This window comes from Ovis canadensis, chromosome 24, assembly GCF_042477335.2.
Source record: "Ovis canadensis isolate MfBH-ARS-UI-01 breed Bighorn chromosome 24, ARS-UI_OviCan_v2, whole genome shotgun sequence".
NCBI classification, from domain to species: Eukaryota; Metazoa; Chordata; class Mammalia; order Artiodactyla; family Bovidae; genus Ovis; species Ovis canadensis.
Window position 1 is genome coordinate 35,440,986 of NC_091268.1, and position 14,794 is coordinate 35,455,779.

At 42.7% G+C, this 14,794-nt stretch overlaps 1 protein-coding gene across 1 annotated transcript in view; it reads left to right on the forward strand.

Moving 5' to 3' along the window:
- The window catches only part of OTOA (otoancorin), an 85,413-nt gene that overhangs the window by 19,872 nt on the left and 50,747 nt on the right, over positions 1-14,794 (forward strand). The window contains exons 8-11 of the mRNA XM_069570345.1: positions 3,108-3,343; positions 6,683-6,786; positions 11,040-11,140; positions 13,394-13,533. Coding sequence (XP_069426446.1) covers positions 3,108-3,343; positions 6,683-6,786; positions 11,040-11,140; positions 13,394-13,533 — 581 coding nt within the window. The remainder of the gene's footprint in view (positions 1-3,107; positions 3,344-6,682; positions 6,787-11,039; positions 11,141-13,393; positions 13,534-14,794) is intronic.

Here is a 14,794-nt window from a genome sequence, read left to right on the forward strand (position 1 = left end):
TGCAAATTATACACAAAAAGGAGGAAGCTTTTAATATAGATATTGCATTTATAAATGATCTGTATTAGAATATAAAAATCTCCAGTTATATTCAATTACTATCCATGTTGTACAACAGGTACCTTTTATTTTAGTTGCTAACAAAAGGCTACACAACACACACACACACAAAGAAATGAGGGGTGCTGAGGAGTCCCAGTAGTTTGGCTGCATAAATACCCATGAATGATTACTGTGTACCAGGAGACACTGGGTTCTAGATGAAAGACAGTCTCTGCCCTCAAGGAGCTTATGGTCCAGAGGAGACAGAAACAGATAATTTTCACAAAATAAGGTTGGCTATGTAAGAGCAAAGCAAGGCCTCTGAGACACAGAGAATCACTGGGAATCAGAAAGGTGAGGTTTAGAGTTTTTCAGAGACAGTTGAAAGTGGAGCAGCATTTTCCTAAGGGAATTAAAGCGTTTAAACATTTTAATAATCATAAATTAATTTCAATGTCTGTTATTAAAATACACATCAAAACTGTGAGTTTGATGGAGATGTAGTTTTTCCTTTTGAAATGAATTTAAGTTTTAAGAAGAGTCAGTTTAAAGTAAAAAATTACGGAGAAGGAAATGGCAACCCACTCCCATAATCTTGCCTAGGAAATCCCATGGACAGAGGAGCCTTGTGGGCTACAGTCCACGAGGTGGCAAAGAGCTGGACATGATTGAATGACTGAACAACAGCAAAAAGTACCAAGTGTACAATCCTAACTAGCTAGCTGATCATTTAGAAGCTGAGTGTGTCAAAGCCACAGAGAACCTGTCTGTTAGAGCTCATTCAGTTAGTAACCTTTATCGAGTCCCATGTATGTTTGTTAAAAATAAAATAAAATTGAAAGCCTTTGTATTAAAAAAATAAAGTAAAAAAATTAAATAATTATAAAGGTGATGAAAGATACGGCAAAAATGAGGATGGTGGCCTAAGAAAATGGTCTGGATTAATGTTTATTGAGGGTTAACCATGTGTCAGGTATTATCCTGAGGGAATGATCAGTGAGCTGTTTCTGATAGAAACAGGGCCTGATAGGAAATATTTCAGGCTTTGTAGGCCGTACAGTCTCTGTCACAACTACTAAGCTCTGTGGTTGTAGTGTCAAAGTAGACAACAGGTGAATGAATGGATCTGGATGTGTGCCTATAAAACTTTATTTACAGGAACAGGCGGTAGGCTGAATTGGGCCCGTGGGCTGTATTTGCCAACACTCTTCTAAAGGTTTAACAAGCCAGGACTTTTTGAAATAAGGATAACTAGAATCTTACCATTTCAATATTCAGATGAGGAAACAGGCTTGGAGAGGTTGAGTAACTTCAGGTTACACAGCTTGAAAGTGGCAAATCTGAGGTAAGAACCTGGGTTCCTGACTCTTAGCTGTGAGCCCGTGGCAAGGCCCGCAGGCTCCTTCTCAGAATAAGGTGTTAACATCTATACAATGAAATACAAAGGATGATAAAGGAAGTTGATTCTATTGAAAGACATTTATCAAAATACGTAAGACAAAGTTGGGGGTCAGTAATTCTTGAATACTTTCAATAGTAAGGTTTAGTGGTTGGTCTAACAGCTTCTGTAATTTTGAGGAAATGTTGAGTGTAAGTGAGATTTCAAGTCATTTACAGCAACGGTAGTGAGTTATGAAAGTGTTTGTGATTTTTAGTGATGACACAGCAAAGCTTCTTGCTGGTTCAAAGCCACCTTGCTGGCTCGCTGCCTATGTTCATCCTTGAAGGAGATGCTGGGGGTCAGTTCCACAGCTGTGAAACGGAGGATGCAATTCCCTCCACTCCCCACCCCTAGTACTATCCACAGACCCCTGCCTCAGAACCCCCAAGTTACACTCTTAACCATTGCACTGTTTGGCCCCAACTGGCAATGACGGAAGTTAGGAAACTTGTAGACGTGGTTAGATGAGTGGGCTTGGATTCAGTACCCTTGTTTCAGATCCCAGCTTTGTGTGCCTTTGGGCAGGTTGTCTAATCTCGCTTTTGCTTCTTGTCACCTGTGATAGTGAGTTAATTATAGCATGTAATGTTTGCTGAGCGTTCACTAGGTACCAAGCACTCTCCATTCATTAAATCTCATTCGGTTTTTATAAATCTAGGAGGTAAGCACTGATTTTTATCTTCATGCAAGAGGAAGACATCGAGACTTAAAAATGATAAGTGACTTACGCAGGGACACACACATATAAGTCAAGGGCCTGGGCTTTGAACCTAGGAATATCTGACCCTCAGACCTGTGGGTATCAACCTATAGGACTGTTGTGAGAATAACAGGAGAGTATGCATGGTTGCTCCATGCTTGGCACAGTGCCTGGCGTGTAGTGCATACTCAGTAAATTGTGGTTGTTATTTTTAGAAGGCATGTTGGGTGAAGGACAGAGTTGTGAACAGTCAAATTTTGTGTAAACTCTGTCAGCATTCCTGGGGTCTGTGGTCCAAAGGATGTAGTCAGTCATCCTAACAGGCTATTTCTCAACATCTTCTGCGTACCAGGAATCCCACTGGGCACATGGCATGGGCCTCAGCACTTTCCTGGCTCAGCTTCATCTATACACTGAAATCAGATGCCAGGGCTCCACCAGAGCCTGGTGAAAGCAGGCTCTATGGTGGTGCTTGGGATCATCTCCCTTGTCATTCTTATGTACAGCCAGGGTTGAGGTCCACTGGCTTGGAGGAAAGATAGGTTTGTAAGCATTTCTAATCACGGAGTTTGGTTCAGGATGTTCTTGGAAGCCCAGAGTGGAGGGAGGTTTGATTTGACTAAAGTAGGACATCAGAGAAGACTTCACTGTTTCAATGATGACTGACCTTGACCTGAAAGAATCAGCTGGAATTCGCTGAGACAAGGAGGTGGGGATTCCAGCTAGAGCAAGGGCCTGAGGTGTGACAGTCATGATGTATCTGGAGAAGGACAAGGCATTCTGTAGGTGACAGAAAAGTCTAGAATATTTGACATAGCAGCATAGCGTTTAATAGTGGTCCTGAATTTCACCTCTGCTGCTAAGCGTGGTCCTGCCCAGTGTTTCCAGATTGAGAGGCAACCCTGACTTCTGCCACCCCTTTAGGAGCTGGACAACATCGTTATTGACTTGGGAGAGATTCGGAAACAAGCCTTGCAGAGCCCGGGTGTGAACCGCAGCCTGTTTCTCGTCACTCTGGAGAGGTGTTTCCAGGTGCTGAACCCCCTGGAGTGTGTGGAGATCCTGGGCATGGTGCTGAGGGGATCCTCAGGCCGCTTTCTCCACCCGGACATCGCGGAGAGTCTCCCGCATGACCTGCGTGAAGATGCCTTCAAGAACCTGTGAGTGTCCTCCCCACAACCCGCTGACTCCACTCGCTGCCCCTCAGAGTCTGTCCTGAGGTCAAGGAGATAACACATGAGGGAGGGGAGAAGGCAGGTGAGGACAGGTTAATATTCGAGGTCAGTTTAGAGATGGCTTGATTAAAACAGTCTCCCGCATTTTAGTCATTCTGGTATCATCCTCATAATTTTTGCTGTATTTGTATACTGCCTGTATTTTTTATTTTGTGTATTTAAAAAATAGTGATTTATTCTATTTGCTTAAAATATCTATATTAAAAATAAAAAATGATACATGCTACTGTATATAAAAGAGATAACCAACAAGGACCTCCTGTATAGCACAGAGAACTAGATTCAGATTTGGTAACAATCTATAAGGGGAATGAATCTGAAAAAAATAGATATATGTTTGTATAACTGAATCACTTTGCTGTACACTTGAAACTAAGGTAACATTTTAAATCAACTATACTTGAATAAAATTAAGTAAATTAATTTAAAAAAGTAAATATGGTATAGTTACTATAAATGGGAAACCAGTATCATTTGTCTTTGTTGTTGTTTAATCACTGTCATGTAAGGAATCATAAAAATAAATACAACAGCAATTTAAAAAGTGTCATTAAATCCTAGCTAGATATATTGCTCTGAGCTTGGGACCTGTTCTCGGGTAAAAAAGGAGCTGAGTGTGTGTTGAAGACTCCCTAGTGCTAAATTGAGACTTTCTCCTTGAGAGGTAGCAGGACTGACAGACACAGTTGGATCCAGGAGCTCAAATGACACCATCAGCAACATCTCTGTTTTTTTTAATCTCTCAGCTCTGCCCTCCTCTGCGTTGGCCTTGCTCCCAGGCAAGCTCTCTCCACAACGGAACATGGGCAGTTCCAGGCCCCTCCTCAGAGTGCCTCGTCCAGAGGACTTTCCCAGCAATTCCAAGCAGAGTCCTAGACCTGATTCTCATTGGTCCAGACTAGGTCATGTGCCCATTCTTGAGCTGATGACTGTGGCCAATGGGATCTGGGGAGATGAATGGCTTGCACGTGGGTCACAGTTCCACCCAAACCACATGGATGTGGGAGAAACATCATTTTCCCAAGAAAAACTGAGGTGCTGTTAATGCAAGAGAGGGGGTGGATGCTTGACAGTCAAAACTCAGATGTCCAGCACAAAAGCTTTATAGAAACCCTGAATAAGAGTCCAGGAAAAGATTTTGGGCCCTACAGAGAGAAAGACAATAGAACAATACAGGTATAACCCTGCATGACTCCAGGTTCTCATCATCACTGGGGAGTCCAGAATATGCCCCCATTTCCTGTTTCCCAATGAGCATCATTTAATCCAACCTCTTCTTTCACAGATGAAGAAACTGAGGCCCAACAAGGGGACGGTATACCTGAAGTGACCCCACAGGGTTTGACTCAATCTGAACTCAAGCCAGTTCTCCTGAACCTCAGTTTTGCCTACTTCTTACTCTACCCTTCTACTTGTGAGGATGATGTCATTAACTCCATTCCCATTTTTCAAATGGGAAAGTTGAGGCAGTGAGATTGAATAACTTGACCTAGGTCATGATAGAAAGTGAAAGTGAAGTCGCTCAGTCATGTCCGACTCTTTGTGACCCCATGGACTGTAGCCCACCAGGCTCCTCCATCCATGGGGTTCTCCAGGCAAGAATACTGGAGTGGGTTGCCATTTCCTTTTCCAGGGGATCTTCCAGGCCCAGGGATTGAACTCAGGTCTCCCACATTGCAGGCAGACCCTTTAACCGCTGAGCCTTAAGTCCAGATCCTTAGGCCATGATAGAGCATTGTTACAAATGGGCAAGCTTTCCCTTAAATGATGTTTACCATTTTCTCAGAATTACTGAACATAGCTATCTCCTGTCCCTTCCACCCCCTCTGCTGTTATGAAAAACAAAACAACAGCTGAAAGAGAGAGAGAGAAAGAAGAGGAAGAGGAAGAAGAAGAACCGGAATAAGAGGAGAAAGAGGAAGAAAAACAAGAAGGAGGAGGAGGAGGAAGGGTGAGGAAGAAAAAGAAGAAAAGAAAGATACAGAGAGAAGACCCTACGATGGATTGAAAGTTTGTCTCTCCGCATATGAAATGACTGGGAGAGTGGCGGGGACAAACCTGAAGCCTAGGAAAGGCTGGCGAATTGCTCATTTGGTGAACTGATTTTCAGTGGTGGGTGGAATTGAGCGAAGTCTTCCGAGATGAAGAGACTCAACTGTTTTGCCAGGATGAGCCAGAAGGGTGATCAGTGCCAAATGCTGAAAGGCCAACTCATATTGGACCAAACGGAACTGCTGGGTGTGGTGACAAGGAGGTCATTTGGGATTTGGGCCACAAGGAGTAGTGTGGCGGCGGGGAAACCAGATGACCCTGACTTAAAAAGTGACCAAGACACTTTATACCCACAGGATGTCTGAAATTGAAATGTCAGATACCAACAAGTGTTGACAAGGAGGTGGAGAAATCAGAACCTTCAGACACTGTTGGTGAGAAAGTAAAATGGTGTAGCTACTTTGGAAAGTAGTCTGGCAGTTCCTCAAAAGACCAAGTATAGAATTGTCATTTAACCCAGAAATTCCACTTCTAGGTCTACATCCAAGGGAAATGAAGCATGCTACACAAACACTTGTACGTGAATAATTATAGCAGCGTTATTCATAATAGGCAAAAGGTGGAAATAGCCCAACTGATGAGCAGATAAAGAAAATTGGTATATTTGTACAACAGAATAGAATTTGACCATAAAAGAAAGTACTGATGCATGTCCCAACATGCATGAACCTTGAAAACATCATGCCATGTGAAAGAGGCCAGATACAAATGTGACATATTGTATGACTGCATTTATCTGGAATATTCAGAACAGAAAAATCTATAGAGACAGAAAGTACATTAGTGGTTTCTAAGAGATGGGGTGACTAGAGGTTCAGGGGTGATAGATAAGAGTACAGGGTTCCTTTCTGAGGCACTAAATGGGTTCTAAAATGGCTTGAGTGATGGTTGGAAATGTCCATGAATATACTGAAAATCATTGAGTTGTGTACTTTAAATGGACAAATTGTATGGTACACAAGTTACAGCTTAATGAAACTGTTATTAAAAAAAAATGACCAGGTGGTTGGGAAATGGAGATCAGTCTTTGGCAGATATTTAAATGTGATGGAAAGAGGAAAAATGGGGAAATAGCTACACATAGCAAGGGGATGGGAAAGGCTTAATGACGGCTTAACCAGTGACGGCTTTGGGTGCATTTGCTGTTTGGACCCTGCCTGCAGGCCTGCATCTGTTTGTTTCTTAACTGATACCCACATTTTCATCGTTTAGGTCTGCGTTATTCAAAGATCTCTATGACCAGACCTCGGCCCATGCCCAGAGGGCTGTCTACTGCTGGATGACTGGGATTCTGAAGACATCCTCCAATGTGACTGGTGAGCCCAGGCCTTGAGGTGGGAACACTTTTTAGGCGGAGTCCATCCTTAAACATGGTGGTGCTTCATCTCTATAAATAGGGATTTGATTTCATTGTCACTTAAGACTTTTACCTTTCTCAGCTTCCAAAAAGGACGTGATGTGGCTTGTGGGAAAACACACATACCCCATTTCATCAATGCATTTTTCACATGTTGAAGTCCCTGAAGTAACAATCATTTGTATCTTAGAATCAAAGGTGTGTCCTAGTTTCTTAGGAAATAATAACAAGTTTACAAGTTCAAAATCTGTGTTAAAAATCTATGTCAAAATGGGACAATATAGTTCTTTTAAAGAAAATCTCGACAGTAAAGCCCAGAAATTCAGCACTAAGCTTCCTGGCAACCAAAGCAGAAATAGGCCAGGATTTATTTGACCGATGTTTATTTTTTTGTAAATTAATTAATTAATTTTAATTGGAGGCTAATTACTTTACAATACTGTAGTGGTTTTTTGCCATACATTGACATAAATCAGCCATGGGTGTACTGATAGATGTTTATTAAAAACCTACTATTTCCTAGAATAGTCAAATTCATAGAGATGGAAAGTAGAGTGGTGGTTGCCAGGGGTTGGGAGAGGAAGGAATGGAGAGTATGGAGAGTTACTATTTATTTATTTCATTTTGTTTATTGGCTGTGTCGAGTGGCTTGTGGGATCTTAGTCACCTGACCAGGGATTGAACCCCAGGCCCATGGCTGTCAAAGGGCTGAGTCATAGCCACTGGACCACCAGGGAATTCCCAGAGTTGCTGTTTAATGGGTACAGAGTTTCAGTTTTGCAAGATGAAAAAGTTCTGGAAAGGGATGGTGGTGCTGGTTGCCCAGCAAAGTGAAGGTACTTAATGCCACTGAACTGTGTACTTAAAAGTGATTAAGATGGTAAATTTTATGTTATGTTTATTTTACTACAATTGAAAAAAAAAGAAAAGAATAGCGATGCAGATTAGTGATGCAAACAGTTTCACAGGTAATGTCAACTTGTTGAATCTTTAATGTTAGTAATGTAAACAGAACAAACTCAACACCTAAAAAGAGCCCACTGGACTTACCTGGTGGTCTGGTGTTTGGGACTCCAACATCCAGTGTAGGAGGCGCAGGTTCATTTCTTGGTCGGGTAACTAAGATTGCACATGCCATAGGGTGTGGCCAAAACTTTTTTAAAAAATCTCATTTATTAAAAAAAAGCCTACTATGTGTCAGCCACTGGAGATACAGAGGAACAGAAGACAAGTCTTTGCTTTATGGAGCTATAGTTTTATTGTGGGTGAGAAGGTGGAGAAAACTTTTAGGCAAGTAAATAAAAAGAAGAGAGGGAGAGAGGGAGGATATAGATGTGAGTACGGCTCTGCAGAAAATAAAATTGGTAAATACCATGGAGAGGGTTACTGCTTTAGACTAGAACAGGGCTTGGCCATGGTTTTCTGTAAAGGGCTAGAGTAAATGTTTTAGGCTTTGTGAATGTAACAGAAAAGCAGCCGTAGACAGCAAATAAGTAGGTGTAGCTGTAGCCCAAGAAAGCCTTATTTACAGACACTGACATGTGAATTTCATGTAATTTTCAAGTGTCACAAAATATTCTTCTTTTGATTTTCCCTTAACCATTAAACAATGCAAAAACCAAGCTGAAGTCTGTGCAAAAAGAGATGCTGGGTGGGTTTGGCCCACAGGCTGTAGTTTCTGACCCCCAGATTAAGGAGTCAGAGAAGAGCTCGCTGAGCAGGCGACATTTGGTTTGAAACCAAAATGAGAAATGGAATCAGACGTGTGAGGCTCTGGAGGAAAAGTATAACAGGCAGGGGAAGCAGCAGATAAAAGGCCCTGAGGTGGAAGTGAGCCTATGTGTGTGGGGGAGACAGAGAAAGCCAGTGGGTGGAAGTGGAGGGAGTGCCAGCCAGTCCTTTTCCTGGAATTCAGCTCTGAGATTTGTGTATAAAGAAACATTAAAGAGTGGAATAATAAATGTCTTCCATGTGCAGCAGAATTCCCTCTGCCTGGTGCATAATTGTGACCTCTGGGAAACTGAATCTCACACTATGTAACCTGGGAAATTCACTCAACTCGCCCACTAGATTCTTGTTGTTCGGTGGCTAGGTCGTGTTCAACTCTTTGCAACCCCATGGTCTGCAGCATGCCAGGCTTCCCTGTCCTTCACTGTCTCCTGGAGTTTGCTCAGATTCATGTCCATCGAGTTGGTGATGCCATCCGATGACCTTATCCTTTGTCATCCCCTTCTCCTCCTGCCCTCAATCTGTCCCAGCATCAGGGTCTTTTCCAGTGAATCAGCTCTTCACACCAGGTGGTATTGGAGTTTCAGCTTCAGTATCAGTCCTTTCAATGAATATTCAGGGTTGATTTCTTTTAGGATTGACTGGTTTGATCTCCTTGTTGTCCAGTGGGACTTTCGAGAGTCTTCTCCAGCACCACAGTTCTAGACTGTCGACTTCCCTTAAGTCCTTGTTGCCAGAATGTAATTAGAGACAGACTCTCCTAAAATCCCCATGTGGTATATTTCATTATTAAACTAAAGTGAATTAAAATGAATTCTATTTGGACTTAAAAATTTTTTTTTTCATGAAGTTCCTTGAGGTAACTTGAAATACTTTGGGTGTCAAAAATATCCTGAATTTGGGGATCATTGATCTTCAGAAATATGGTTCATGCTTAATAATTAGTTAAAAATGGACATCTCAGCTTAGTTCTCGGTGAATTTAATGGCTCCCCCACAGAATTATCTAGCCTTTGGGGCCACCCTTTCTTCTAATAACCAAGTCAGGTGTTCAGAGTTCCCATCTAGAGGCTGTTTACCTGTGCTCACAGCAACAGCTGTGATTCCTGGGTTGGGGAGGCACCCTCTTGTTCTTGTGATGTGGTCCACAGATCAGCTGACCCCACCATCTCCTTTGGGCATCAGCCGTTGGCCAAGGCTTCTTGCAATAGCTTTTGGTGACTGATTCACGGCACCCTAAAAATGCTCCCTGCTTTTTTCATTTCCCTCAAATGCTGCCAAAGCAATGTTGTACTTTGTAAATCTTTTACTGGAGGTGGAGGATTAGGGGCAATGGCAGCCAATCCTAGTTCACTGAAACGTAAAAAAAAAAATTTTTTTTTTGGCCCCACCCCACAGTTGGGAAGATCTCTTGGAGAAGGGAATGGCTACCTACTCCAGTATTCTTGCCTGGAGAATTCCGGGGACAGAGGAGCCTGGTGGGCTATAGTCCATGGGGTCACAAAGAGTCAGACAAGACTAAATGACTTAACACTTTCACTTTTACTTTTTCACAGCCTGTGGGGCCTTAGTTCTCCAACCAGCGATTGAACCCTTGCCCTTGGCATTGAAAAGTGGATTCTTAACCACTGGACTACCACAGAAGTCCCAGTTCACTGAAATTTGAATTTGGATCCTGGCCATGATTGTTCCTAAAGTCCCACTGACATTCGCTGATGGGGAATTTCAAATGTCTGAACAGATGATCAAGTTCTCTGGGAATTCAGAGAAGAGAGAAATTATACTGCTGGCTAAGGAGATGAGAGAGGGCTTCAAGGAAGAGGAAATATTTGAGCTCAGTTTTTAAGGTTGGGTTTGGAGAAGGCAACGGCACCCCACTCCAGTACTCTTGCCTGGAAAATCCCAAGGACGAGGGAGCCTGGTAGGCTGCCGTCTATGGGGTCGCACAGAGTCGGACACGACTGAAGTGACTTAGCAGTTTGAAGCAGAAGGGTTAGGGGAAAGGCAGTCTAGCTGTTGGGAAAGTCCCAAGAGAGGAAAGATTTGGAGACCATTAGGGGTGCATACAAGAAAGGGCAAATGGTTTGGGTTGGCTCATGTATGCAGTGATAATCAATAAGGAAGATAAGGATTGTTACTGGCAGTAATAAAAGAATCAAATCTATTTCAAGTTAGTAACTAAACTAAAAATGAAACTATATTTTGTGGTCTTAGTATTAAAAAATAATCTGCATTTCTAACTAGTTCCCAAGTGATGCTGAGGCTGCTGGTCCAAGGAGCCGAACTATGAGTAACTATTGGCAATCCATCATTGCCTATGTATAGTGTAGCATCTCGTAAGCAGAGGGCTCTCAAAAAATGGCTGCTGAATGAATTCATGGATGCAAAAAGAGGTCCTGATATCAAAGATATTTCTGACAGTCATTTACCAGTGCATAGGCTTTTATTTATTTACTTTTTAACCCACGTTTTGTCTTTTTTGCAGATGACTCTGTTTCATGGGTCAGTGCAGAAAACTTATGGATTTTGGGCAGATATATGGTTCACTTACCCTTTGAAGAAATTATGAGAATTAGTCCCATAGAAGTAAGTTTGAAAAATACGTTTACATGTCTCCATCACCAATACATCTGAAGTAAGGTGTGTTCTGGACTTCCCAGGTGGCGCTAGTGGTAAAGAACTTGCCTACCAATGCAGGAGACCTAAGAGACGCGGGTTCGATCCCTGGGTTGGGAAGATCCCCTGGAGGGGAGGTAACTACAACCCACTCCAGTATTCTTGCCTGGAGAATCCCGCGGACAGAGGAGCCTGGCGGGCTCCAGTCCATTAAATCACAAAGAGTCAGACACGACTGAGTCGACTTAGCATGTACACAAGGTGTGTTCTAAACCTCTCATGTTCAGCCAGCCACTCACCTTAGCTCAATATAACTTGAGCATCTAAAGAAAACTCCTTGAATAAGGCCTCAAGCAGTCAGTTGCTGGGTTGTGTTCTAGTGTAGAAGAGCCACGAAAACAAAAAGAATTGTGGACAACTAAGACAGTTCTGATGTCAACAATAGGATCTAAAGAGAAGGTTGACTATGAACCAAAGGTCGTTTAAGGGTATTTTTGAAGTCAAGAAATGCCAAGGATCGTAGCTATAGAGTTTACAGTCACTGGAAGCACAAACCCAAGTCAAAAGCAACATGGATCGATTGCTACTTCTATTTATGGCAACTTCTATTGATAGCTTCTTCAGCATGAGCGATGATTGGACTTTAAAGTTTACAGTGGAGAAGTGTACATATTCATGGTGCTCAATTCACTGCTCAGGAATTACTCTCCTTTTCCTAATGTTGTTCTGATGATACTAAAATCCCTTGGGAGGCATGATGCTAGAACTCAGCCTCCAAGGAACGCTGCCAACAGGGAGGCTTTCATAAAGAGTTTGGGGCTTGCCACCAGTTTGTACCCTGTGTGCCCTAACTTTCTCCTGGCCAGTGAAAGAAGTGTTTGCATCAAATGACTGGCCCGTTCAAGGACTGACTGACCCAACCACGTCTGGTTATTATGAAATCAGAGGCAGAAGTAGGTTCCTCTTTCTTTAAAACAAATATTTCCTTATTTGGCTGTGCCGGGTCTTGGTTGCAGTATGTAGGATCCTTAGTTGTGGCACGTGGGTCTAGTTCCCCGACCAGGTTTAGAACCTGAGCCCCCTGCACTGGGATCATGGAGTCTTAGCCACTGGACCACGAGGGGAGTCCCTAGGTTCCTCTTTTTACCTGACAGGCTGGGAATATTTCAGATGTCTCTCAGTTTCATAACCCTCAGTTTAAAATGGATTAGACCTCCATTTTACTTTTTTAAAGTTGAGTGAACTTCAGAAAGTTGAAAGAGGTTAAATTCTCAGAAAACTGGGCCCCTAGCAGGGATTTCTTGAGATCCAGGGGCTGTTCACAACATTTCTTCATCTTCTAAACATGTAGAGAAGGGAGGTGAAGCCACAGGGTACCAACACTCAGAGGGAATTTCTTATGGACGTAAAGCACAATCCATGAGGGAGAGACAGCTTTATGAAATCTTTAAGCGAAGAATAACAGGGCCTCAAAATATAGGAGACCTCAGTGCGACACTCTTGGACACACAGGCAAAAAGTGAACAATAATAGAAAGAACCTGAAGAGTATATTTAATAAAGTTGAATGCATTATGTATATATTTACATAATAAGTGTGTGTTAAATATTATGTAAACATGTATTTATATATATATTGTATACATATATCCAACTTTATATCTTACAGAGAGAACACACATTCTTTTTTTTAATCACCTGTGGGTCATTTACAAACCAATTTATCTATTTTAAAAATTCTGATTCCCCAAAGCAAACAGTTTGTGGACCACATTCTCTGACCTTAATAAAACAAATCTAGAAATAAATATGCAAATATTAGCTTGAAAAAAGTTCAGCTGCTCATATATTAAAAAAGAAAAACTTTCCTAAATAACAGGCGGATTGTAGAAGAAACTGAAGCATCGGTTACAGACCCTTAGGAAATCAATGTCACTTAGTTACCAAAGAGGAAATGGGATGAGGGACCGATCAGTTAGGAGTTTGGGATTAGCAGATCCATGCCTGTCTATATAAAAAAGATAAACCACAAGGTCCTACTGTATAGCATAAGGAACTATATTCAATATCTTGTAATAAACTATTACAGAAAAAAAAGAAATCAATGAAAATGAGGAATGGGCATCTCCAGGGGTCTGGGGGCGGGGCGCAGCACAGGCCACCGGGGCGGGGCTTCACAGGGCTCCTGCAGCCCCCCACTGATCTTCCTGGCCTCCTCCACCAGATTGGGCTGTTTATCAGCTATGACAACGCCACCAAGCAGCTGGACACGGTTTATGACATCACGCCTGAACTGGCCCAGGCGTTTCTGGAAAGGATCAGCTCCTCCAACTTTGACATGAGGAATACCTCTACCATCCACAGGCAAGGAGTGTGGGCACTGGGCCCCCAGAGCTGTTTCCTACCTAAGCATCAGCTTCCTCTGAGCAGCAAAAGAGCTGGGGAGGGGAGGGAGGTGGTTGATCCATCTCTTTGAATTGTCCCACGTCGCTGTGCATGTGAGGGAGGTGTTTCCCCAAAGAGATCCCTTTAAAGAGGTTATGAAGGGGAGAAGAAAACAAAATGCGTTTAAAGCATCTTCTAGGTGCTAACATTTTATACAGCCTTACCTATCAAGTGCTAAGATTCCAGCTCTAAGCACAGAAGTGGAGCTTTTTACATTCTTGGTATTCCCTCCATTCCAAGTTGTAAATGTGTCATTTACAATTGGTTAGGTTGAGTATTGGAAATAGCTCACGGGCCTCATATTTGTGAACCTGTTGTATCCTAGACCCTCAAGCAGGGAGCCCTGGCGTGAGGTCAGCTCTAGAATTTAGTGATTGTAACTTGATCCCCAGGAACTGGAACCATTTCCAGCAGGGAAGGGCCAGGAGCTGTGTACTTGGTGACCGCAGAACGGGTTTGAATGTTGGGGGTAATTGTGCAGTGAGGAGGGGTGGTGGGCACCGTTCACCCATCTTCTCTCCATCTCCCAGGGTCTTACTGTCACAGATCTTCCTCTGACAGCATCACATGACCTTACATTTTCCAAAGTCACCTGCAGAGAATATTCTCATATAGAACCCTTACACCCTCTTCCTCTGTCCTTAGTAATTTTCACTCAGTAGCATGGGCCCTATTTTTTCTAGTCAGTTCAGTTTAGTTGCTCAGTCGTGTCTGACTCTTGCAACCCCATGGACTGCAGCAGGCCAGGCCTCCCGGAGTTTACTCAAACTCACGTCCATCGAGTCGGTGATGCCATCCAACCTTCTCATCCTCTGTTGTCCTCTTTCTCCTACCACCTTCAATCTTAGTAACACAAAAAATAGTGTAGTGATTAAGAACATGGGGCCTGGAGGCAGAAGTCCTGGGTTTGATCCTGGCTCTGCCACTTACAAGTTGGGTGATCTGCACCTCCCTGTGAATCTACTTCCCCATCTGTGAAATGGGAGCTAATAAACTGCCTATTTCATTAAGACCCTTGTAAGGATTAAGCACATTTGCACATAGAAAGTGCTCAGTAAATATTAGTTATTCTTAACATGGTTATTAATATTCAGTCTTCACTTCCTCTGAGTATTTTTTTCTCCTTAGACACACTTTAAAATCCTTTCCCTGAGCTGGTTGCTTTCCTGGGGACCTGTCT